Source organism: Moschus berezovskii, chromosome 20 (assembly GCF_049115385.1).
Source record: "Moschus berezovskii isolate FMDL1 chromosome 20, NW_MosBer_1.0, whole genome shotgun sequence".
Lineage (NCBI taxonomy): Eukaryota > Metazoa > Chordata > Mammalia > Artiodactyla > Moschidae > Moschus > Moschus berezovskii.
The window spans coordinates 56,462,596-56,485,235 of NC_142479.1; the positions used below are offsets into that span (position 1 = coordinate 56,462,596).

At 48.0% G+C, this 22,640-nt stretch overlaps 1 protein-coding gene across 1 annotated transcript in view; it reads left to right on the forward strand.

Annotated features, from left to right (window-relative positions):
• The window catches only part of DBF4B (DBF4B-CDC7 kinase regulatory subunit), a 42,209-nt gene that overhangs the window by 10,712 nt on the left and 8,857 nt on the right, over positions 1-22,640 (forward strand). The window contains exons 2-10 of the mRNA XM_055398751.2: positions 2,367-2,559; positions 2,939-3,001; positions 11,062-11,216; positions 13,212-13,397; positions 14,323-14,373; positions 15,198-15,285; positions 16,930-17,003; positions 18,677-18,710; positions 20,748-20,793. Coding sequence (XP_055254726.2) covers positions 2,968-3,001; positions 11,062-11,216; positions 13,212-13,397; positions 14,323-14,373; positions 15,198-15,285; positions 16,930-17,003; positions 18,677-18,710; positions 20,748-20,793 — 668 coding nt within the window. The 5' untranslated portion in view covers positions 2,367-2,559; positions 2,939-2,967. The remainder of the gene's footprint in view (positions 1-2,366; positions 2,560-2,938; positions 3,002-11,061; positions 11,217-13,211; positions 13,398-14,322; positions 14,374-15,197; positions 15,286-16,929; positions 17,004-18,676; positions 18,711-20,747; positions 20,794-22,640) is intronic.

The window sequence follows — 22,640 nt, forward strand, 5'->3', positions numbered from 1 at the left end:
TATAATGAAAAAGTGCTAGATTCTCATTTTTGCTTTTGCATACTCTACTGAATATTCATGACACAATGAGAGCAAAAATGAATAATGATGTTAGTATCATCATTATTAACATCATCAATGTTAGTATCATTGTAAAAACAGTTTCAACCTCATGGAACCTTCTGAAAGGGCTGAACCACACTTTAAGAAACTTGAGCTACATTTTGGTTGTTGTTGTTTAGTCACTAAGTTGTGTCTGACTCTTTGCGACCCCATGAACTGTAGCCTGCCAGGCTCCTCCATGGGAATTCTCAGGCAAGAAATAACTGGAGTAGATTGCCATCTCCTGCAGGGGATCTTCCCGACACAGGGATCAAACCCTGCATGTCTACTGCAATGTCTACTGCATTGGCAGGCAGATTCTTTACCACTGAACCACCTGGGAAGCCCCAGGTAATAAATGATGCCCAAATCTCAGTAGCTTACAACAACAAAGGTTTATTTCTTGCTCATGCTACCTGGAGAAGGAAATGGCAACCCACTCCAGTACTCTTGCCTGGAGAATTCCATGGAGCCTGACGGGCTACAGTTTATGGGGTCGCAAAGAGTCGGACATGACTGAGTGACTGTCACTCATGCTACATGTCAGTTATGGCTTGCTCACGGTTCTGTTGCAAGTCTTCTTTACCAAGGAACCCATGTTGACAGGGTACCCTCTGGCTGGACATTGCTAGATAAGGGAAAAGAGAACTTGATAAACCAGCCTGACTTTTAAACTTATTCTGGAAGTGACAAGTCACTTGTTTTCTTTTTTTTCCATCAGCCAAAGCAAGTCACATGGCCAAGTTTGGGTTCCCTAGGAACTCAAATCTTCTGGCCCCACTGGAATGGATACAAAGTGTTTGTGGTATATACACTTCTGCCGCTGCTAAGTCGCTTCGGTCCTGTCTGACTCTGTGCGACCCCATAGACAGCAGCCCACCAGACTCCCCCCATCCCTGGGATTCTCCAGGCAAGAACACTGGAGTGGGTTGCCATTTCCTTCTCCAATGTATGAAAGTGAAAAGGGAACGTGAAGTCGCTCAGTTGTGTCTGACTCTTAGCGACCCCATGGACTGCAGCCTACCAGGCTCCTCCATCTATGGGATTTTCCAGGCCAGAGTACTGGAGTGGGGTGCCATTGCCTTCTCCATATACAATTCTACCATGGGTTTAATGAATAATGGTGGTTGCTCATGGAAAATGGATTATATTGGGAAGAGGTAGAAAGCTATTTAAGTATATAAATCTGTTAGGAATTAACTGCAGTACTTTGGGCAAGAAATTAGTGGCTGGGTACGATTCAAGAGGTACTTTGGAACTGGTAGAATTTGTTTTGGGAGCAGGGTGGGGATAAGGGAAAGTTCTGAAAGATAACTTGAAGTTTTAATTTTTTAAATATAACATAGGTTTGAACTGAGTGGATAATGAGATGGGATAAGGATAGGTGAGGAGGTTTCTTTTTGGGGGGGATAGTGGAACAAATGTTGAACTTGTTAAGCCTGAGGTGTGTAGTCTTCACCTAAATGGAAATGTCCAGGAGATACTTGACCATATATCTGGAGATCTGGGGAGAAGTCAGAACTCAGGTGTTAACACAGAGCTGAATTTTAAAGTTATGGAGTTGGAAGAGATCTCCTGGGGAGAAAGTGTTAATAGGGAAGAGAAGAGGGCTAAAAGCTAAAGCCTTGGTGCACACCAACATTTATAAATGGAAGTGGCATTGGATCCAGCAAGACGGAGAAGGAGCCCATTGAGGTGCGGTGGAAATGGGTAGAAATGGAAGCAAAAGGAAGACAGTGTCTCAAGAAGGAGGAAGTAGTCTGTTTCAACGTTCTGGAAGTCAGCTAGGGGAAAATGGAAGTCACAGTCGGCTGGGGAAGAACGGTCTTGATGCGAGAGGTGAGAATCAAGCTCTCATCAGGTGAACTGGAGAGACCATGGAAGTGAGGGCTGGAGACACCGCTTTTGAGATTTTTTTTTTTTTTTTGGTTGGGTGGATAAGTGGGAAATGAGGGGAGACAAAAGATGTGAAGGTGAAATTCTATGTATGTGAAATCTTTATGTAACCTGTAAACGCTCTATCCATAAGCGTTGGGTTTATTTTGTTATTATTGAACCCCTAGGAATTTCAAACTAGTTCAGTGTGAAGAATCACTAAGACGCTACTGCTAGTCCCCAGCTCGCTGGCTATTAAACCTCCAAAGATCTCAAGCCTGTGAAAAGTGGACAGATGAAGAGACAGAAAGAGCAGAATGAAAAATGAAGGGGAAGAGAGAGGTTGGCCTAGCTAATATTGTCCTCCGAGGGCCTCCGTAGGCAGTCTCACAGCTCTTACGTAATTTTAGGGGCGGGGCCAACAGGAAATTTAAACCGAACCCGCGGCTGAGGGCGCCTGGAGAGTATGCTGTATTTGCGGAGAAGCCCTCGGTGCACCAGAGCTTGAAAGAGCCCATGGAGTCCGCTATTGGGGTACGGCGGCCTTGAAGGAGCACGGAGACCGGGAAAGAGAAGAGAATTGGAGGAGGGATCCGGGAAAGGGTACGGATGCCGAAAAGGGGAAGGAGGGATAAGAAGGAAGGTGGAAAGGGTCAAAGGAGTTAAAGAGGGCTTCGGGGTTGGGAAGTGGGCACATGAATTGGGAAGCAGATAGGTTACGGGAGCTGGGAGGGTAGAGGGACCGGGGAGGGGTCGTAGGAATTGAGGAGACAGAGGTCTAAAGGGGCGGAGGGACTGGGGGAAAAAGAGCCTGGAAGGAGGCGCGGGAGTTGAGAGGGGTTGTGGGTTGGGATGGAGATGAGTCTTGGGGTTCCCGGGAGCCTCGATGGAAATTGTGCAGGATTTGGGAGGTTGGAGGAGGGGATGATGGAAGGTCGAAGATTAGTGGAGGTGGTTCACCTGATGTTTTGTCCTTTTTCAGGCAACGATCGCCTTCAACCTGAGAGTTCAATGGATGAGAGTAGGCTACGGGCTCCGGACCCAGGTAGGTAACAGGGCCGAAATGAGGGTTTCGAGGTCACAGTTTGTACTCCTGCCCCAGAGTCCCTTGTAAGAAAAGGCCGAGAAATGTTAGCTCCCTTGGGGTTTTTTAGTTACTCTGTGTGTGTGTGTGTGTGTGTGTGTGTGTGTTGGGAGGTGGTTGTTTGTGTTGAGGGATGTCATGGATCATTAAGGAATTCATGATAAAGGTCAAACAAGAGTTTTCCCTCAAATATTATGAGCAGATGAAGAGTCAGGATGGAGTAACTTATTAAACCTATATTCATGGTTACTTTTACCATAAAATTCTTAAATTTATTGATAAAGAGCCCCACCCAATTAGATAAGTATTTCAGCACTAGTCACTTCCTTCAATGCTCCCTTCTGCCCTCTTAGGGTCATCTAGTTTGAGTTCTGGATTTTTACAGATATGCCATTTCATTGTTGCCTTTTAAACAGTGATATATTTCGCTAAATTATTTACTCTCCCTTTCCAAACTATGTTGCTTTCTTCTGACTCTAGTTCCGTTTTTGCTGATGAACTTCCTCCAAGCATATTTGCAAAAGGGGGCTTTATGTGATAAACTTTTTGAGGCTTGTATGCCTGAGAACATCTTTATTTCACCCTTGTATTAAAGTTCTTGAGTCAGTTTTTTTTTCCCTTCAACACATTGACAGTGGTCTCTTCTTGCTAAAAAGTAGATGCTGTTGAGAACTGATGTCAATTTGATTCTTGTTCCTTAGTGTATGATCTGCTTTTCCCTGTAGAAGATTTTAGATTATTCTCTTTGTATTTGTTCTTAAAATCAACAATAACATAACTGTGTTAATTTCGGAGGGTTTTAGTTTTCATAAAAATGAAAATACAAGAATTGAAAACATGTGGGTCAAGAAGCAACAGTTAGAACCAGACATGGAACAACTGACTGGTTCCAAATTGGGAAAGGAATATGACAGGGCTGTATATACAGAGAACATCGTGCAAGATGCCAGACTAGATGAATCACAAGCTGGAATCAAAATTGCCAGGAGAAATATCAACCTCAGATATGCAGATGGTAACACTCTAATGGCAGAAAATGAAGAGGAACTAAAGAATCTCTTGATGATGGTGAAAGAGGAGAGTGAAAAAGATGGCTTTAAAACTCAGCATTCAAAATACTAAGATCATGGCATCTGGTCCTTTACTTCATGCCAAATAGAAGGAGAAAAAGTGGAAACAATGACAAATTTTATTTTCTTGGGCTCCAATATCACTATGGATAGTGACTACAGACATGAAATTAAAAGATGCTTGCTCCTTGGAAGAAAAGCTATAACAAACCTAGAGAGCATGTTAAAAAGCAGAGACATTACTTTGCTGACAAAGGTCTGCATAGTAAAAGCTATGGTTTTTCCAGTAGTCATGTAAAGTTTATGGGGCTGCAGAGTCAGACACGACTTAGCAACTGAGCATCAACCATGCATCTGCAAATGATTGTGCACATTGCTCTGTTTTTAAAAAATTCTTATTTATTCATTTTTTATTGCACCGGGTCTTCTTTTCTACTCAGCCTCTTTCTAGTTACATCCAGGAGGGTCACTCTCGTTGTCGTGCACTCGCTTCTCATTGAAGTGGTCTCTCCTGTTGCAGAGCACGATCTCTAGGGCAGGCAGCCTCTAGAGCACAGGCTCAATAATTAAGTCTTGGGTTCAGCTGCTCCAAGGCATGTGGGATCTTCCCAGATCAGGGGTCGAACCCATGTCTCCCACATTGGCAGGTGGATTCTTTACCACTGAGCCACCAGGGAAACCCTAGCTGGGATTACTTTTTAATGTTAATCTCTGTTGGGTGATGGGGGTAGTGGGTTCTTAATCCACATGACTAGTATAAATTTGAACTCCAGTCTCTTGAGAGGCTTGTACTTTGGATTCTCAGTGAAGATTTTCCTTTCATGTGGAGCCCAGGCTAAGGTAGGCAGTATTCCTTTTTTGTCTTTTCCAGTGGATGGATTATTTTCTGGCTTCCCTTTTCTCCTAGATTCATGCAGGAGTTCCCAATCCTCACTACCCACTTTAGGCTTGCACACGACCTCATCTCCAGGTCTCACATGGCTCTTCAGTCCCAAGCCCTTTGTTTTAAGTCCACAGACTCCCTCAGGGCAGTCAGCATTCTCTTTCACCACTGTGGTTTTCAACTTGCTCATCATGTGGGGCATTTTTGTTGTCTTCTTACTAATTTTGTGGACTTAGCAGTTAGATAGGATTGGTATTTCTATTTCAGCTGGTAGTTTTAGATATTTGTGTTAGGAGGGCTTTTAGGTAACCTGCTCTCCAATATTACCTGAAATGAAGCCCAAATCCTCTCTTTCTCTTCAACACCCTGAAACTCCATGAATAGTGTGCCATGGGACTTTTTTCACTCATGGAGCTAGCACTTGGTGGAAACTTTCAATCTGGAGACTCATGTTCTTTAGTGCCTTTGTGTGGATTACCACATTTTATCCGTTCATTAGTTGATGGACATAAGAGTTTTCTGTTTCCTGACTATGATGAATAATACTGTTATAAACATTTGTTTCCAGGTTATCATTTTTTTCTTTGAATGTATACCTAGAAGGATAATTGCTGGGTCCTATGGTAAGTCTCTGTTGAACTTTTTGAGGAACTGGCAGACTTTCCCCATTGGCTACACCATTTACATTCCCATCAACAAAGTATGAGGATTCCAGTTCTGTAGGTCCTCACTGATACTTGTTATTATCTGTCATTTTTTTGTTAAAGCCATCCTAGTGGGTTTGGCATGAGACCTTATAGCTCAGGGTTTAGAGCACTGGTCTTATAAACCAGATGTCGGGAGTTCATATTTCGCTGGGGCCTGCTAAGCAATTCTCTTATTGGACTTCCCTCATGGCTCAGACGGTAAAGAATCTGCCTGCAATGCAGGAGACCTGGGTGCAATCCCTGGGTTGGGAAGATCCCCTAGAGGAGGGCATGGCAACCCGCTCCAGTATGCTTGCCTGGAGAATCCCCTTGGACAGAGGAACCTGGCAGGCTAAAGTCCACGGAGTCACAAAGAGATGGACACGACTGAGGGACTCAGCACACAGACAGTGGGATTGAAGTGGTATCTCTTTGTGGTTTCAATTTACATTTTCCTAACAAGGCTAATGGGAGAAGGCAATGGCACCCCACTCGAGTACTCTTGCCTGGAAAACCCCATGGATGGAGGAGCCTGGTGGGCTGCAGTCCATGGGGTCGCGAAGAGTCGGACATGACTGAGTGGCTTCACTTTCACTTTTCACTTTCATGCACTGGAGAAGGAAATGGCAACCCACTGCAGTGTTCTTGCCTGGAGAATCCCAGGGACGGGGGAGCCTGGTGGGCTGCCGTCTATGGGGTCGCACAGAGTCGGACATGACTGAAGTGACTTAGCAGCAGCAGCAGCAACAAGGCTAATGCCCTTGTGTATCTTTTCATGTGCTTATTGGTCATTTGTATACCTTTGGAGAAATAGCTATCTGTTGCTCATTTTTAAACTGGATTTTTAAAAATTATTTGAGGTGTTTTTTAACTATTGTATCTTTTTATATCCCATATCTTCAATTATTTTATTTACCTGCTGTTCTTTTATGTTTCTAGTATGCTCCTTGCCTTCTTGAGATATTGATTATGCTTTAAAATTCTTCTTTCTGTCTGGTCCATTACTTATGACAGAAGGACAACCTATGCCAGAGAAAGCTTCTTTTATAGTACTTGGCTTTCTTCGGTTGCCTCATATTTTCTTAGAAGCTAATGTTCCCTTGAGACTGCTAGCCACGCTAACTGATAATGTGCTCCTGGAAGGAAGATGCAAAAGCTTAGGTTCTATGCTATACTCCTCCTTGGAGGGCAGGGGTTGGGGTTTGGTTAGAGGAGGAGAACTGCCCTAAGGTGGGAAGTGCTTAGTTCCAATGTGGGCTCAATCACCACCGCCGTGTAATACATGTTGCCTTGTACTGCTCATTTGCAAGAGCTGCGGTTTCCCTTGAGTTGTAATTTCCTAATTCACCAAATGAATGGTGAGGAGGGAGGGAAGCTCATTTGTGCCAGCCAGCTCACTGACCTCCTTGACTTCACAACTCCCCTTGACCCTGACCTTTTGTTAACTGCTTCACACACACTCACACTCCACCACTGCCCTGATGTTACCCTCCTGTCTCTGGTTGGTGCTGGACTGCTTACCTGGCACTGGCTACAGGCAGGCAGGGACCCACTGAGCACAACTAGAAGCCATTCTCCAGTCTCACCCTCCTGCGAGCCCTGGCACTCTTGTGCTCTCGGCTTGCTGTTCACCCAGCGCGGCACCGCCCACACCCACACGCCGGTGTCTGACTCTGCCATTCATCTCATCTCACTCCTTCTTCCTTCAGAGGTCTCCCTAGGATTAGGTCCTGTGGAGAAAGTTGTAGGCCTGTGTGAATGTCAGAAGGGCTTGCTCTGAGAAAGCCTTCTGTGCAAATATTGAATCATCATGTTGTATCATGTCAGTTAGACTGCTCAATAAAAGGTGGTTCCCTGGTGGTTCAGTGGTTTAGACTTCACCTCCCAGTGCAGGGGTTACCGGTTCAGTCCCTGGTTGGGGAGCTATGACCCCACATGGCTCACCTTCTGGAGAAGATGGCCTTAGGGAGGGACCCAGAATGGCTACAGTTAGAATAATGCCCTGGCCTGACATCCAGCTGGTATTCCTGGTATGGCTGGATCAGATGTTTCTGGCCAGTCTCCATCCTGAGTGCTTATTAAGTATTTGAATAGCTCCTAAATACCATTACCTGACACCATTTATGATATTTTACGTATCCCATATGGACTGCCCATGAGAGTGGGTGTTTTTTATTACCACTATTTCAGAAGTGAGGAAATCGAGACTGAAACATCCTAAGTAAGATTAGGCTTACTCAGGGTTGCACAGCTAGTAAGAGATGGAGGCAGGGCTCAGAACAAAGGGCTTTTCTGTTAAATGCCAAGCTGACTTTCCAGTTTTCGGTCTCTATATACCTAGGACTTTCAGGAAAAGGGAGGCTTACAGGACCAGAGGGTGAATGCTTGAAGGTCAGATGCTAGCTGAGGATGGGAAAGCAGGATCTAGTTTAAGCGTTATGGGAATGGTAATCACATGTAAGTCAAACATCTCTTCCCAGGGACTTTCTTGGTGGTCACGTGGCTAATACTCCAAGCTCCCAATGCAGGGGGCCTGAGTTCAATCAGTGGTCGGGGAACTAGATCCCACATGCTACAGCTAAAGATACCACCTGACGAAACTAAGACCCAGTGCAGCCAAATTAAAAAAAAAAATCTCTTCCCCAAATAGTTTTTGGTCTAATGGAGACCCAAAGGAGTGAGTAAACAAGAATATGAAGCTGAAGATACTACAAGGACAAATAAGTAATTTGTAACTCAGAAAAAGGAAAATAGTATCTCATCAGTGCAAGCAGGGTTTAACTGAGGAGGTCCGATTAAAAATCTGACTGGATGGTAGATAGGAGAGTTGCAGGAATTTATAGAATCAAAGAGTTTTAGGAAATTTTTTAAAATATGAGGTCCAGGGGCTTCCCTGGTGGCTCAGTGGTAAAGAATCCACCTGCCGATACAGGAGACACAAGTTCGATCCCTGATCTGGGAAGATCTCACACGCCTTGGAGCAACTATGTCCATGCCGCGCAACTGTTGAGCCTGTACTCTGGAGCCCGGGAACCGCAACTACTGAGCCTGTGTCCCGCAACTACTGAAGTCCACATGCCCTGGAGCCCGTGCTCCACAGGAGAAGCCACCGCAGTCAGTATCTGCCCTCTTAGTTTTGTCAGTCTCATATTCTTGTTTACTCTCTCCTTTGCGTCCACCTCTGACTTCATTAGACCAGGAACTATTTTGGGAAGATATTTTTTTTCATTCAGTTCAGTTCAGTCGCTCAGTCATGTCCGACTCTTTTCGACCCCATGGACTGCAGCACGCCAGGCTTCCCTGTCCATCACGCACTCCCGGAGCTTGCTCAAACTCATGTCCATCAAGTCAGTGATACCATCCAGCCATCTCATCCTCTCTCTCCCCCTTCTCCTGCCTTCAGTCTTTCTCAGCATCAGGGTCTTTTCCAATGAGTCAGTTCTTCGCATCAGGTGGCCAAAGTATTGGAGCTTCAGCTTCAGCATCAGTCCTTCCAATGAATATTCAGGACTGATTTCTTTCAGGATTGACTGGTTTGATCTCCTTGCAGTCCAAGAGACTCTCAAGAGTCTTCTCCAACACCACAGTTCAAGGTTCAAAAGCATCAATTCTTTGGCGCTCAACTTTCTTTATGGTCCAAATCTCATGTCCATACATAACTACTGGAAAAACCATAGCTTCGACTAGACAGACCTTTGCTGGCAAGGTAATGTCTCTGCTTTTTAATATGCTGTCCAGGTTAGTCATAGCTTTTCTTCCAAGAAGCAAGCATTTAATTTCACGTCTGCAGTCACCATCTGCAGTGATTTTGAAGCCCAAGAAAATAAAGTCTGTGACTGTTTCCATTATTTCCCCATCTATTTGCCGAGAAGTGATGGGACCAGATTCTATGACATTAGTTTTTTGAATGTTGAGTTTTAAGCCAGCTTTTTCATTCTCTTTCACGCTCAAGAGTCTCTCTAGTTCTTTGTTTTCTGCCATAAGAGTGGTGTCATCTCTATACCTGAGGTTATTGTTATTTCTCCCTGCCATCTTGATTCCAGCTTGTGCTTCATCTAGCCCAGCATTTCTCATGATGTACTCTGCATGTAAGTTAAATAAGCAGGGTGACAATATACAGCCTTGACGTACTCCTTTCCCAATTTGGAACCAGTCCATTGTTCCATGTCTGGTCTTAACTGTTGCTTCTTGACCTGCATACAGATTTCTCAGGAGGCAGGTCAGGTGGTCTGGTATTCCCATCTCTTTATGGATTTTCTACAGTTTGTTGTGATCCACACAATCAGTGAAGGAGAAGTAGATATTTTTCTGGAACTCTCTTGCTTTTTCTACTATCCAGTGGATGTTGGCAATTTGATCTCTGGTTCCTCTGCCTTTTCTAAATCCAGCTTGAACATCTGAAAGTTCTCGGTTCACATACTGTTGAAGCCTGGCTTGGAGAATTTTAAGCATTACTTTGTTAGTGTGTGAGATGAGTGCAATTGTGCGTTAGTTTGAACATTCTTTGGTGTTGCCTTTCTTTGGGATGAAAACTGACCTTTTCCAGTCCTGTGGCCACTGCTGAGTTTTCCAAATTTGCTGGCATATTGAGTGCAGCTATCAGGGCTTCCCCGATAGCTCAGTTGGTAAAGAATCTGCCTACAATGCAGGAGACCCTGGTTTGATTCTTGGGTTGGGAAGATGCGCTGGAGAAGGGATAGGCTACCCACTCCAGTATTCTGGCCTGGACAATTCCATGGACTGCAAAGAGTAGGACACAACTGAGTGGCTTTCACTTTCACTTTTTTCATTAATTAATTAATTTCGCTGCCACTGGATCCCTGTGGCATGTAGGATCTTAGTTCCCCAACCAGGGATTGAACTGGTTTCCCTTGCATTGGCAGGCAGACTCTTAATTACAGGACCACCAGGGAAGTCCTGATAGTTCATTGATTTTTATTGCCAAATAGTATTCCATCATATGAATATACTGCATTTTGCTTACTGTTTTATTCATGTTTGAATTGTTTCCACTTTGGGGCTACAGTGAATAATGCTGCTATGAACTTTATCTGGATGTAGGTTTTCATTTCTCCTGGGAGTATGCCTAAGAATTGGATTGCTGAGTCTTATGTTAACTCTATACTTAACCTTTTGAGAAACAGCTGCACTGTTGTCTAAAGTGGCTGCACCATTTTACATTCCCAACATCCATGTATGAGGATTGGGTTTCTCTGCACCTGGGCTTCCCAAGGGCAGGAACAGGAGTCTCGTGTCCATCTTGGTGCCCAGGGCCTGGCCAGGAACCACACAGGGGCTGTTGGCCACGAAGGCTCCTTGACCCCCGGGGCTCTCTCTTACCTCAAGCTTTTCACTATCTTCCCCTTTATTATTGTTTTCTAGGAGCTCAGCTTGGAGTTTCCAGTTGTCTGGGAAAATGCCAGAAGAGCTCACCAGATGCCAGGAGGCAGCCCTTTTCTGGAAAGTCCTTCTACTTGGATCTGCCTGCCGGCAAGAACCTCCAGTTTTTGACGGGGGCCATTCAGCAGCTGGGTGGGGTAGGTAACCTGCTTCTCCCCTGTGGTGCCACGTGCCTTCATGAATTATAGGGCAGGAGCTAGAGAGGGGTTCTGCCTGTGACTTCCAGGTATTTTCAGGGGTATCACTGCATTTTCCAAAGTAGTTTAAATGTAAACCATTTTTTAAAAGTAAAGTTAATTTTTTTTTCTAATTAGAAAAGTAATTTCTGTTTATTCTAGAATTCTGGAGAACTGGAACAGCAGAGTGGCATTGCTAAGAAGTGGATGTGTTGGGATAGGAGAAATGTGTGGCCATGAAATCATTTATCTTTTTGCCATATTACAGAAGATAGACAGACATACTCCTTAAACAGTAGCTTTAAAGATTTTTTAAAATTGTGATAAAACTTATATGACATAAAATATGCTTTTGTAACTGTTTATAGGTTCATTCTTCTTAATTTAAAAAAAAATTATTTTTTTAAAATTTTGGCTGCCAGGGTCTTAATTGTGGCACACAGGCTCAGTAATTGCAGCGTATGGACTTAGTTCCCCAACCAGAGATGGAACCCATATCTCCTGCATTGGAAGCTGGATTCTTAATCACTGGACTACCAGAGAAGTCCCTGTAAATTAATTAGTTTTAAATTCATGGACATTAATTACATTCACCCTGTTGTATAACCATCACTGTCTGTTTCCCAAACTTTTTTCACCCCAAACAGAAGCTCTGTAACCTTTAAGCAAGAACTTCCCATTTCACCTCCCCCTACCTCCCCAGAGTTCACATCTACATTCTGTTTCTGAATTTGCCCATTCTAGACACCTCATATGAGCAGGATCACTGATGTGGGTCCTTTTGTTTCTGGTTTGTTACACTTTAACGTAAAGGTTTCAAGGCTCACGCATGCTCTAGAGTAGATCAGAGTTCATTTCTCTCTCAGGACTGAATAGTGCCCCACTTTATGGACAGACCACAGTTTGCTTATCCACTCATACGATAATGGACGCTCAGTTTGTTTCTACTGTTTAGCTATTGTGAATAATGCTGCTGTGAGCATGGGTGGACAGTGTCCATTCGAGTCCCTGTTTTCAGTTCTGTTGGACGTATACCTCAGAGAGGAACTGCTGAGTCAGGTGGTAATCCATGGTTAGCTTTTTGAGGGACCTTCCCTTCTTTTTTAAACCTCAGCGCCAGGTTTCTGCAGTCACACTTCAGAGAGACCATCCTTCCTTCCTTTCACAGGTGTGCTGGGGCTGGCTGGTCCTGGCTCGTGAGAACCAGTCGTCAGCATCTCTTTCCAGTTCCACATTCAGGGATCTCATGTGGCTACTTTGAAATTGGCCCCAGTAGTATTTTACCCCACAGAAACCAGCAAATGCTACAAAGCAGAGTTTTTGTTTTTTTTTCTTTCACCCCAAGAGTCCTGCATTAAGCATTTGCCAGCTCACTACTGCTTATTTCCATCTTTTCTTCTTCCCCCAGACATGAGTTGTGTCATTGTGTCTCCAGCACTCTTTGGGGTTTCTTAGGATGAGTCAGACCCTCTCAGTGTCATGAAGGGCTTGCAGGTAAGATGAGTGGATTCTTAAATGCAGCTGAGTGATCTCCAGAACCCAGTTTCATTTCAGGCTCCTCCTGGTAGTGTGATCAGGATGACAGTTGCAGCCTCTGGATGGCCCGGGGTGTCTTCACAGTGAAATCATGGCTCAGCTGAGGTCTCAATCCTTCAGTCCCATCAGCGTGCTCTCACTCTGGGCAAACCCCAACTAGTCAGATACTCAGAGCCCACAAGGTTCTGCTGGGAGGAGCTACAGTTCTGGAGTCAAGAACCTCTGTCTTGTCCATAAACCTTATTATATTTGGGGATGATGTCTTCTCAGGGGCCCAGCACAGGATTGCATTCTGGTCTATTTAAGGACATTGATTCTGGAGCTTCTGTGAGCCAACCTGATTTCCTTCCTCGACCTGTCAATATTGATGATTCTACTTCTGCCTTTTGGGTTTCAGCCACCTCTGTGATCTGGTTTCAGGTAATTGAGGGTTTTCTGAGCAAAGAAGTAAGTTACATCGTATCCAGCCGCAGGGAGGCGAAGGCCGAGAGCAGCAGGACAAGTCACAGAGGCTGCCCCAGCCCCAGCGAGGTCACAGTGGATACACCGCCCATGGCCAACCCAAAAGGCAGCCGTGCCAGGCCCGCACAGAAAGCCATGGACCCAGTAAGAACCTCGTGGGGCGGGAAGGGTGTGTCTAGTAAACGAAGGAAGTAGGCCTTTGTGAGCCCGCTTCAACAGTTTCTGGTTTTAGTTTCATCTGGTTTGTTTTAATCTCTCATTTGAATTCAGGGGCTGAAACTATCTTATCACAGCTCTGGATCCACACACCTCAGCGACATGCCGTCCCGATGCCCTCCCTTCTGTGATAAATATTCACTTTTCCTGGGACATCAGAGTCTGAGATTCAGAAATAGTAGGGGAGGACTTTCCTGGTGGTTCAGTGGTTAAGAATCCATCTGCCATTGCAGGGGACTTGGATTTGATCCCTGGTCCAGGAAGATCCCACGTACCATGGGGCAACTAAGCCCATGCACCGCAACTATTGAATCTGTTTTCTCTAGAGCTTGCGCTGTGCAACAAGAAAAGCTCACACACCGCATCTCGAGTAGCCCCTGCTTACCACAACTAGAAAAAGTCCATATGCAGCACTGAAGACCAGCGCAGCCAAAAATAAATAAACATTTTTTAAAAAATAAGGAAAAGAAAGAAACAGTAGGGGAATAAACCAGAGAGGGCTTGTTAGGATTGACCGACACATGTCTGCTGGGGAATGTGAGCTTTTAAAGAGAGGTCTAAAAAAATAACAAGAAGAGAGGTCTCGGGACCTTTGTAACACTTGACCTCAGGTGAATTCAAAATGCCCCTCCCCAGGCTCCAGGCCGCCCAGGCTGCAGCTCCCTGTGAGTGACCTAAACCTGAGGATGGCTTTACCTTTACCTCTGGAAGGTTCTCCCAACTTTCACTTCTGTCCCTGCTCCCAGCTTTTCAAGGGACATGACTCCCAGACGTCCTGGCCAGCCCCTGTGGAAACGTGTGTTTGTGCGCAGGTGGTCTCCACAGCTCCCCCATTGCTCCTTTCTTCCGCCAGGTGCCTCTGAGCAGAGGGAAGGAGCTCCTGCAGAAGGCCATCAGAAACCAGGTGAGCCGAGGGGGCCGGGCTGGAGGTGGGTGTGTCTGGCGCAGGGAGAGAATGAGCCCCGCCTCCGAAGGTTCTTCTGAACCTCTGACACAAAAGGCACGCCCAGCCAGACTTGTAGCACTGTCGTGGTTTCCTCCTTTCTGACGAGGAAGTGGGGCTCAGAGGAGTTCAGTCATCTGTCCAGAGTCACCCGGGCTGGAGGTGGAAGAACCAGGTTTTGACTCCATGATCTTAATAAGAACCTGGGAGAAACGCGGTGGGTCGTCTTTCGCATGTAGCTATTTATCCCTTCTGTGAGGCCCCAGGGCCATTGCAGTTGAGTGGCAGCAGGAGGAGTTAATGTGATCTTGCAGAGGAGTGGTTCAAGTGCCTTCAGGCGGGTGCCCCGGCCTTGGGCTGTGACACAGGAGGGTGATGTGGCCAGTCTAGCTTCCTGCACGATGAGGCTTCTTGCACCATGAGGGTGACTGTCACTGGTGTTTATTGTGTCCCTCCTGTGGGCTCAGAGCATTCCTGACAGAGGCTTTCCCGACAAGCCGACAAGGGACATGAACACACATGTCCCTTCCTGGTCCCACGGTGGCTGGAGCAGAGCCGCCAGCCAGATCGGCCGGCCAAGGTGGCCAGCCCGTGCGGAGGACAGGGTCCTGCCAGTGTTTGGAGTCGACTCTCCAGGCTCTGTGCTTCCTCCCCTGCCCACCTTCTCGCAACAGCTCTGCACATGGATGACCCGGAGCTCCCAGAAGCCAGGCCAGCCTGTCCCCAGGTGGTTGAGCCTCAGGCGGGGGTCTCGTGCTCCTGCCTGACTCTGCTTGTCTTTCCAGGGCAGCAGCAGCGGAGGCGGCAGTGGGCACAGCAGCAGCCTCCTGAGCAACGCCCGCTCCTGGGGGGTGCAGATTCTCCACGTGGACGGTACCGTTCCTGCCCGGGGCTGCAGATGGGAGGGTTGCAACTTTGCCTAGGAACCTGGGCTGTGAGAGGGGTCCGAGTCATGTACTGGCTGAAGCCAGGTGCACTCAGTCACTTCCTGTGTTGGTCCGCAGAGGTGGAGAGCAGCCGCAGCAATAGAGCGCAGGTGCTGGGAAGGGCTGCTTCCTTTAACCCCGGTGCCAGCTTTACTCAGCAGGATTGAATAAGAACTGATCCTAATATCCATTACCCCTTATCAGGTATTTACTCTGCGCTAGGAAGCACCTCCAGAGAAGGCAATGGCAAGCCACTCCAGTACTCTTGCCTAGAAAATCCCATGGATGGAGGAGCCTGGTAGCCTGCAGTCCATGGGGTCGCTAAGGGTCGGACACGACTGAGCGACTTCACTTTCACTTTTCACTTTCACACATTGGAGAAGGAAATGGCAACCCACTCCAGTGTTCTTGCCTGGAGAATCCCAGGGACGGGGGAGCCTGGTGGGCTTCCGTCTATGGGGTCACACAGAGTCGGACACGACTGAAGTGACTTAGCAGCAGCAGCAGCAGGAAGCACCTCATTTAATCCTCACCACAGTCTCTGCCCATTGTACAGATGAGGAAGTTGAGCCTCAGAGAATAGATTGAGTAAATTACCCATAGTCTCACCAGGCCCACATTCCCCCCCTAGTTTGGCTCAACTACATTTCCTTTCTTTCATCTAGGGTTTGCCACACATTATAACCACCTGTGTGCAGGCTGTAATACATTTACATGAGAGTATTCCCTCTTTAATACTCCATATACACACAGTCCATCTCTGCAGACACCAGTGAAGGCTATTCTGTGCACACTCCTCCCTTTTCTTCTAATATTAAAGCACCAATTGGAGAATGCAATGGCACCCCACTCCAGTACTCTTGCCTGGAAAATCCCAGGGACGGGGGAGCCTGGTGGGCTGCCGTCTATGGGGTCGCACAGTCGGACACGACTGAAGTGACTTAGCAGCAGCAGCAGCAGCAGCAGCTGTCTTGAATCTGCTGACAGTGGCCAGCCCTCCCACCCAGCTCCACTTTGAGTCTGGCGTTTTCTCTGACCTTTAATAAGGGGGCAGGTCTAGATCCAGCCTGAGATCTGCCAGAGGGGCAGGGAGCTGTGCTAGGGCAGGTCCTGGTCTGGGATGGTGGAAGGTTCCATCGTCTCTGGAAAACCAGCCATTTCTGACTTGATCTAATTTCCTGCTTTTCTGTGTATTAGAGAAGCTCCAGCATGTATAGCTCCTGCTGGGTCTCCCACCTAAGGATATAACTGAGTAAATGCCATGGCTTGGTCTCCCCCACAAAACTGCTCTTCAGTAGCACCTTAAAGCCCTTTATGGATCATCAGGCACCTCCTGTTCAAGACTTGTATTCAGTGCTTCAAAGGAGCATGCAGCCAGCATAGGTACTTTTCCAGGGATGGAGGACCCTGCGCTCTCTTTTATTATCAGCAGGTGCAGGGATGACATGTAGCCAGAAGGTGGCAGGCAAGGCTGGTGTGATCCAGTGAGCCAGGCCAGGCGGGGCCTTCAGTCTCCTGGCCCCAGGACAGGGCTGTGTTGGGGAAACAAGAAGAGGAAGCCTTGGGCCACAGCCCTCTGTTTCCTCCCCAGAAATGCTGATACGGGTGCAGCAACTGTCTCTTGATGCTCCACATGTGAAGAAACAAGGGCTGAAGAAGTCAGAGGTGGGTCATCCCCTCCCAAACCGAAGGGAAACAGGAAAGTCTGTGACAGCGTTGGTAAATCTGTGACCTGCCCCAGCCACCTCCTCCTGGCCTTGCTGGGAAAGGTGAGAGGAACACAGCCTCTCAGCTCAGCCCTGGTGCCTGCAACCCTGTGTGGGGCCAAGGACTGTGGCCTGCTGGCCAGGCTGCCATTCTGGGGATAGTTCTTGGCCTGGAAATGAGCCTACAGACTGCATGGGTGGTGGCAGCGGGGTGGTGGCATTTGAAATAGCTGCTATATTCCAAATTCTTGTTTGGCTTTTCCTTCTTTTGCTGGGGTTAGAACTGTGTACTACCTCAAGAGAGCCCAGGGTGATTTAAAGCCGCAGGGTCTTCACCCAGCCCTGAATTCAAGGAAGAATCAGGCCCTACAAGTCCATCCAGGGCCTGGCACCCAGGAGAGGGACCACATCCAAACCAGGTGGAACGCTCAGCCTCACCACCCCTCACCCTGCTACTCTGGTCTGGGCATCTTTAAGGTTTTGCTGTAATGTATATGGGCTTCCCTGATGGCACAAGCATTAAAGAATCAGCCTGCAATGCAAGAGATCAGAGTTCGATCCCTGGGTTAGGAACATCACCTGGAGGAGGAAATGGCAACCCTCTACAGTATCCTTGCCTGGGAAATCCCATAGACAGAGGAGCCCAGCGGGCTACAGTCCATGGGGTCACATACATTGAAAGTCTCTTTCCCCTCCGACTTCTGCTCCCCAACCACCAAACTCCCTCCCTGAGGTCAACAGTGTGAACAGTTGTGCAAATGTCCTTCCAGGACTCCCAAGCATCTACAAGCAAATGCATCGAAATTCCCCCACTTTTACGCAAATGTGTGGTATTATTATTTTGCTTTGCTCGCTTAATAATCTCTTTTGTAGCTACTTGGGACTCTTTTGGGGCAAGTTTTGGGTGCAGTCTGCTGATGGGGGAGGGCCTGTTGAAGGCTTCTTTGGGTTGTGTTGGCCCTGGAGGCGTGGCCTGGAAGAGAATCTGGAATCCCCTTGGGCCCAGAGGCCCAGACAGTTACAGAGGCACTGGATCTCTCATTCTGTCCACGCCCTCCCAACTCTTTAGCTGATTTTTTTTAAATTTGTTTCATTTGGTTTATAACATTAGCTTTGTTTGACCTTGGCCTGAAAGCCGGTTTTGACAAACAGTCAGGGTGTGTAAGATAGGGTACCGAAAACCAAAAGGCATTGTCTTCGCCCTCATCCTGTCGGCTGCCCTGGAATGCCAGCCGTGCCCAAAATATATGGGCTGCCATCAGTGAGCCCCTCCTCTGCGTCAGGTGTGTCACCTGCTGCAGTTTCATCTGTGCCACATCCGAGGTGTTAGGTGGGAACCCTGAACATCATGGGCGGCATGGGCCCTGTTCCCACGGCAGTGGGGGTTGCTCCCCAGCCCTTGTTTGCTCTTTGCTCTGCCCTGCATTCCCTGCACAAAGTCAGGGCCCTTGAGATTCACGCACAAAGCTCACCATGCAGGGAGCATGGTGCTCAGGTCTGCTCCAGCTCAGGGTCCAGCCGTGGGCAGAAAGCTAAAGTGGGGCAGACGAGCAGCAGCTCAGCTCACCGGGCCCAGTTCCTTAACCCCCCTAGCTCCCTCACATCCTTAACCTATTTTTCCTTTCCATTCAGGGAACATGTCCAGCAGAGTCAAGAACACGGAAAGGTCAGTGCAAGAGCTCTTCCTCATTTAATTGCCATCCCTCCCTCCCTAAACGCTTCCCCACGACTCCCTCTGTGGCAGCATCTGCTCACTTTTCTGCGGCAGGAAGCAAGTCCAGGTTGTGTACAGCCTCGTCCTGTTGCCAGGGCCCGAGCTTCAGAGAGGAGGGCAGCAGGAGAGGGACGTCTGTGAGCAAGTCCAGGGCTGCTGGACTGGACCTTCTCTGTAGAGCCAAGATCTCCTGTGGTTGCTCTGGCTCCTGCAGCCTCTGGCTGTTCCTGGGCATCGATGGAAGTTCAGCATCCTTTTATTCCTGATTCAGGAGCAGTTTGGGGTGGGCAGTTTGACAGCTGCCTACTACTTTCAGAAATGCCAAACTCCCTGAAATTGACAAATAGGCAGATTGACGGGCCCAGCTCCCGGCTCCTCTTGGACAGCAGGGAAGTTTCTCCCCCTGGATGTTTCTCCCAAAGATGCTCTGTCGGTGGCATTTATTCGTGCACAAGCGGGAACTAATAAGGAAAGTCACTTGGCACCTCTTACGCTTGCAAATCAAGGAAGTCTGTGGGAGAATTGATTTTAATCACTGTGTCAGTTAATTAGAAAGGCGAGGAGTCACCCCAAAAAAAGTAATTAAGGAAGAAAGGCTGCTTCTGCTCGGGCACTGGGAGCTGAGAAGCGCCAGGCTCTTGGGGATTCGGTGGCAGCAGCTGTGCCCAGCCTCTCAGTGCCTCCGCTGCCCCTTTGACAGGACTTCTGGTCGTCGTGGGAGGGCAGAAGGGATTTATAATGCCCCAGAGAATCTGTAAACTGTGCAGATAGCCAGCTAGTAGGGGACAAATCTCTTGATTCAGTCAGTTCAGTTCAGTTCAGTCGCTCAGTCGTGTCCGACTCTCCGCGACCCCATGAATCACAGCACGCCAGGCCTCCCTGTCCATCACCAACTCCCGGAGTACACTCAAACTCATGTCCACAGAGTCGGTGATGCCATCCAGCCATCTCATTCTCCGTCGTCCCCTTCTCCTCCCGCCCCCAACCTTTCCCAGCATCAGAGTCTTTTCCAGTGAGTCAGCTCGTCTCATGAGGTGGCCAAAGTATTGGAGTTTCAGCTTTAGCATCAGTCCCTCCAATGAACATCCAGGATTGATCTCCTCTAGAATGGACTGGTTGGATCTCCTTGCAGTATAAGGGACTCTCAAGAGTCTTCTCCAACACCACAGTTCAAAAGCATCGATTCTTCGGCGATCAGCTTTCTTCACAGTCCAACTCTCACATCCATACATGACCACGGGAAAAACCATTGCCTTGACTAGACGGACCTTGGTCGGCAAAGTAATGTCTCTGCTTTTTAATATACTATCAAGGTTGGTCATAACTTTCCTTCCAAGGAGCAAGCGTCTTTTAATTTCATGGCTGCAATCAGCATCTGCAGTGATTTTGATTAACTGACTCCAAATCTGTTTTCCCAGCACCCCTTTGCCCTATTTTTTTCAAGAACCAGATTTCACTTTTGGTTTTTTTTAAACTATCCTTCTGCCAAGACCTCAAAACACTCTTGAGTTCTCCTCCTTGCTGTCCCACCCCCCCCGCAAAACCCCAGACTCCTCGTGGACAATTCTGTCTGAGAACCATCCTCAGGCCCCCTTGGGATTCTGAGACACCAGGAGTTAAGTTCTGGGAAGGAGCTGAGGCTCTTAGCAGAAACCAGCAGGGGCCGGGTTTCTCTTACCCAGCCAGGTTCCTGACTCTCAGGGTTGACAGGCTTCAGCACCCACATACAGGAGGCTGAGGGTGGGCGCATCTAGGACCCTGGGCCACCCTGTAGCCTCTCCCCGCAAGAGTGGTAGAGCCTGGAGGAGATGGGAGCAGGGGCCTCACTCAGTCAAAGGAAAGGCACACCTTGGGGCTGTGAGGGCTCTGGCTCTGAGAGCCTCTTGGGCTTTTTGGCAGAGCCTCGTCTCTCTGAGCATTTCCTGCGGGCGGAGCTCAGGCTCTGCACCAGGGCAGACAGATGACTGACGGGCGCCCTCTTCCTTCCAGTGGCCAGACTGAAGGCTCCGTTCCTCAAAGTCGAAGATGACAGCAGGTGAGTGGACCGCCAGACCTACATGGAGGAGAGGTACTCAGGGGCCCCAGGCTGCCATGGGGAGGTCTCATATAGATCAGAGGAGCCATGCCCAGCTGGCACTCCTCTTGGTCATGCGTCAGAGGTTAATAATCCTGTGTGTGAACTCCTTCCTTATTTTTTTTAATATTTATTTAGCTGTGCCAGGTCTTAGTTGCAGCACGTTGGATCCAGTCCCCTGCCCAGGGATCAAACCTGGGCTCCCTGCACTGGGAGCTCAGAGTCTTAGCCACTGGACCACCAAGGAAGTCCCTGAATTCCTTCCTTTCAAAGCTCTGCTTTTTTGAGTCTGTGATGTTGCATCCAGGCTGTTTGACTCCCCATTGCCCCCATGTGTACGCTGACACTCAGTACCAAATCATTGCTGGTGCAGTCTTTGCTAAAGTGAGGATCTCTGCGGTGCTCTTGGGGTTCCCTTGTCAGACCACCTCGTATCAACACTTGACCAAGCCTTTCCGTTTGCTGTGCAAAACCCTTTCCTGGTATGTGTTATCTCCTCATAGCCGTGGGTAAAACCACCATGAGAAGAGTCCATCCTCTTCCCAGTGGGGAAACTGAGACATTAAGGGACATGAACACAGTCACTTTGCTAGTGAATCTTAGTCTGAGACTAGAGTCCAAATCCAGCCTGGGGCCCTCTCCCCTCTGCCCTGTCTGTCCCCGTGAGGGCCCTTTCTTATCTACAACAGGAGGGTCACATCAAGGATAACCTGATGAGCTGTTAGCCACCTGGGTTGTCATTGACTCTTTGGTAAGTACCAGATTAAAAGTCTGTGAAAATCTAGAATTAACCCCAAAAGTTTTTTAAAGGCCAGGTGTCCCCAGAAGAGACCCCTGGGTCAGAATGCTCTGTGTCCCTCAGCTTTGGGCTGGCCATCGAAAGACCCAGCCCCAGGAGCCTGGCAGGCCTGCCCATCCTTCACATGACAGTGGCACACAGGACAGAGTGGCTCAAAAGCCAGTAGAAAGAATCCAGGGCTGGAAGGAGGCCCTCTCATCTCCCCTTCCAGGCGGGTGGGGGGAGGGGGCATGTCCTTCACAGTCTGCCCCTTCAAAACCAGCGGAGTACAAGTGGTCATCACTAGAACGCTGTGGCCAAGACACCACTAGGGCCTTAGTATCTCTGCACGTGGAGCTGAGCCTTCTCTCAATCCTTCTTTACGTGTTGTTCTAAAGCAGGCGCTCTTTAAAGCCCAACATAGCCGCACCAACCTCAACTTTTCAACCTCCTCAGCAGAAACAAAACAACATGGAGGAGGGCGAAAGGCGGGGTACCAGGGCTGTGAAGGGTGCCTCCTTCTCCTTCAGGATCCAAGAAGACTTTTTATTTTGGCTGTGCCATGTACCCTGCAGGATCTTAGCTCCCCAGCCAGGAATTGAACTTGGGCCCCCTGCAGTGGATGCTCGGAGTCCTAGCCACTGGACTGGCAGATAAGTCCCCAAGAAGACTCATTGGTTAATTTACCCCTGAGGCTACAGGGTCTCAATATGCCCCTGGAACCGAGGGCCTGCTTTCCCCTGGAACACCGTCCACTGCACCCCAACATGGTGTGGTCAGGGGCTGCCTAGTACCCACAGATCACCATGTCTGGCTCCGAAAGTCTCCTGAATGTGAGCTACTTAAGGCAAATGACTCAGTGTATGTCTGACTGCCCAGAACCTTCATTGCGCCTCTCTTTTCCATTCAGAGTACCACCCCTTAGATAGTACAAAGGCCCAGCCCATAGCAAAAATATTCCTCTTCATGGAACAGGAAGATCACTGCTCTGGTCTTAACATCCTTGCATTTAGATTCTGCCAGGTTAGAG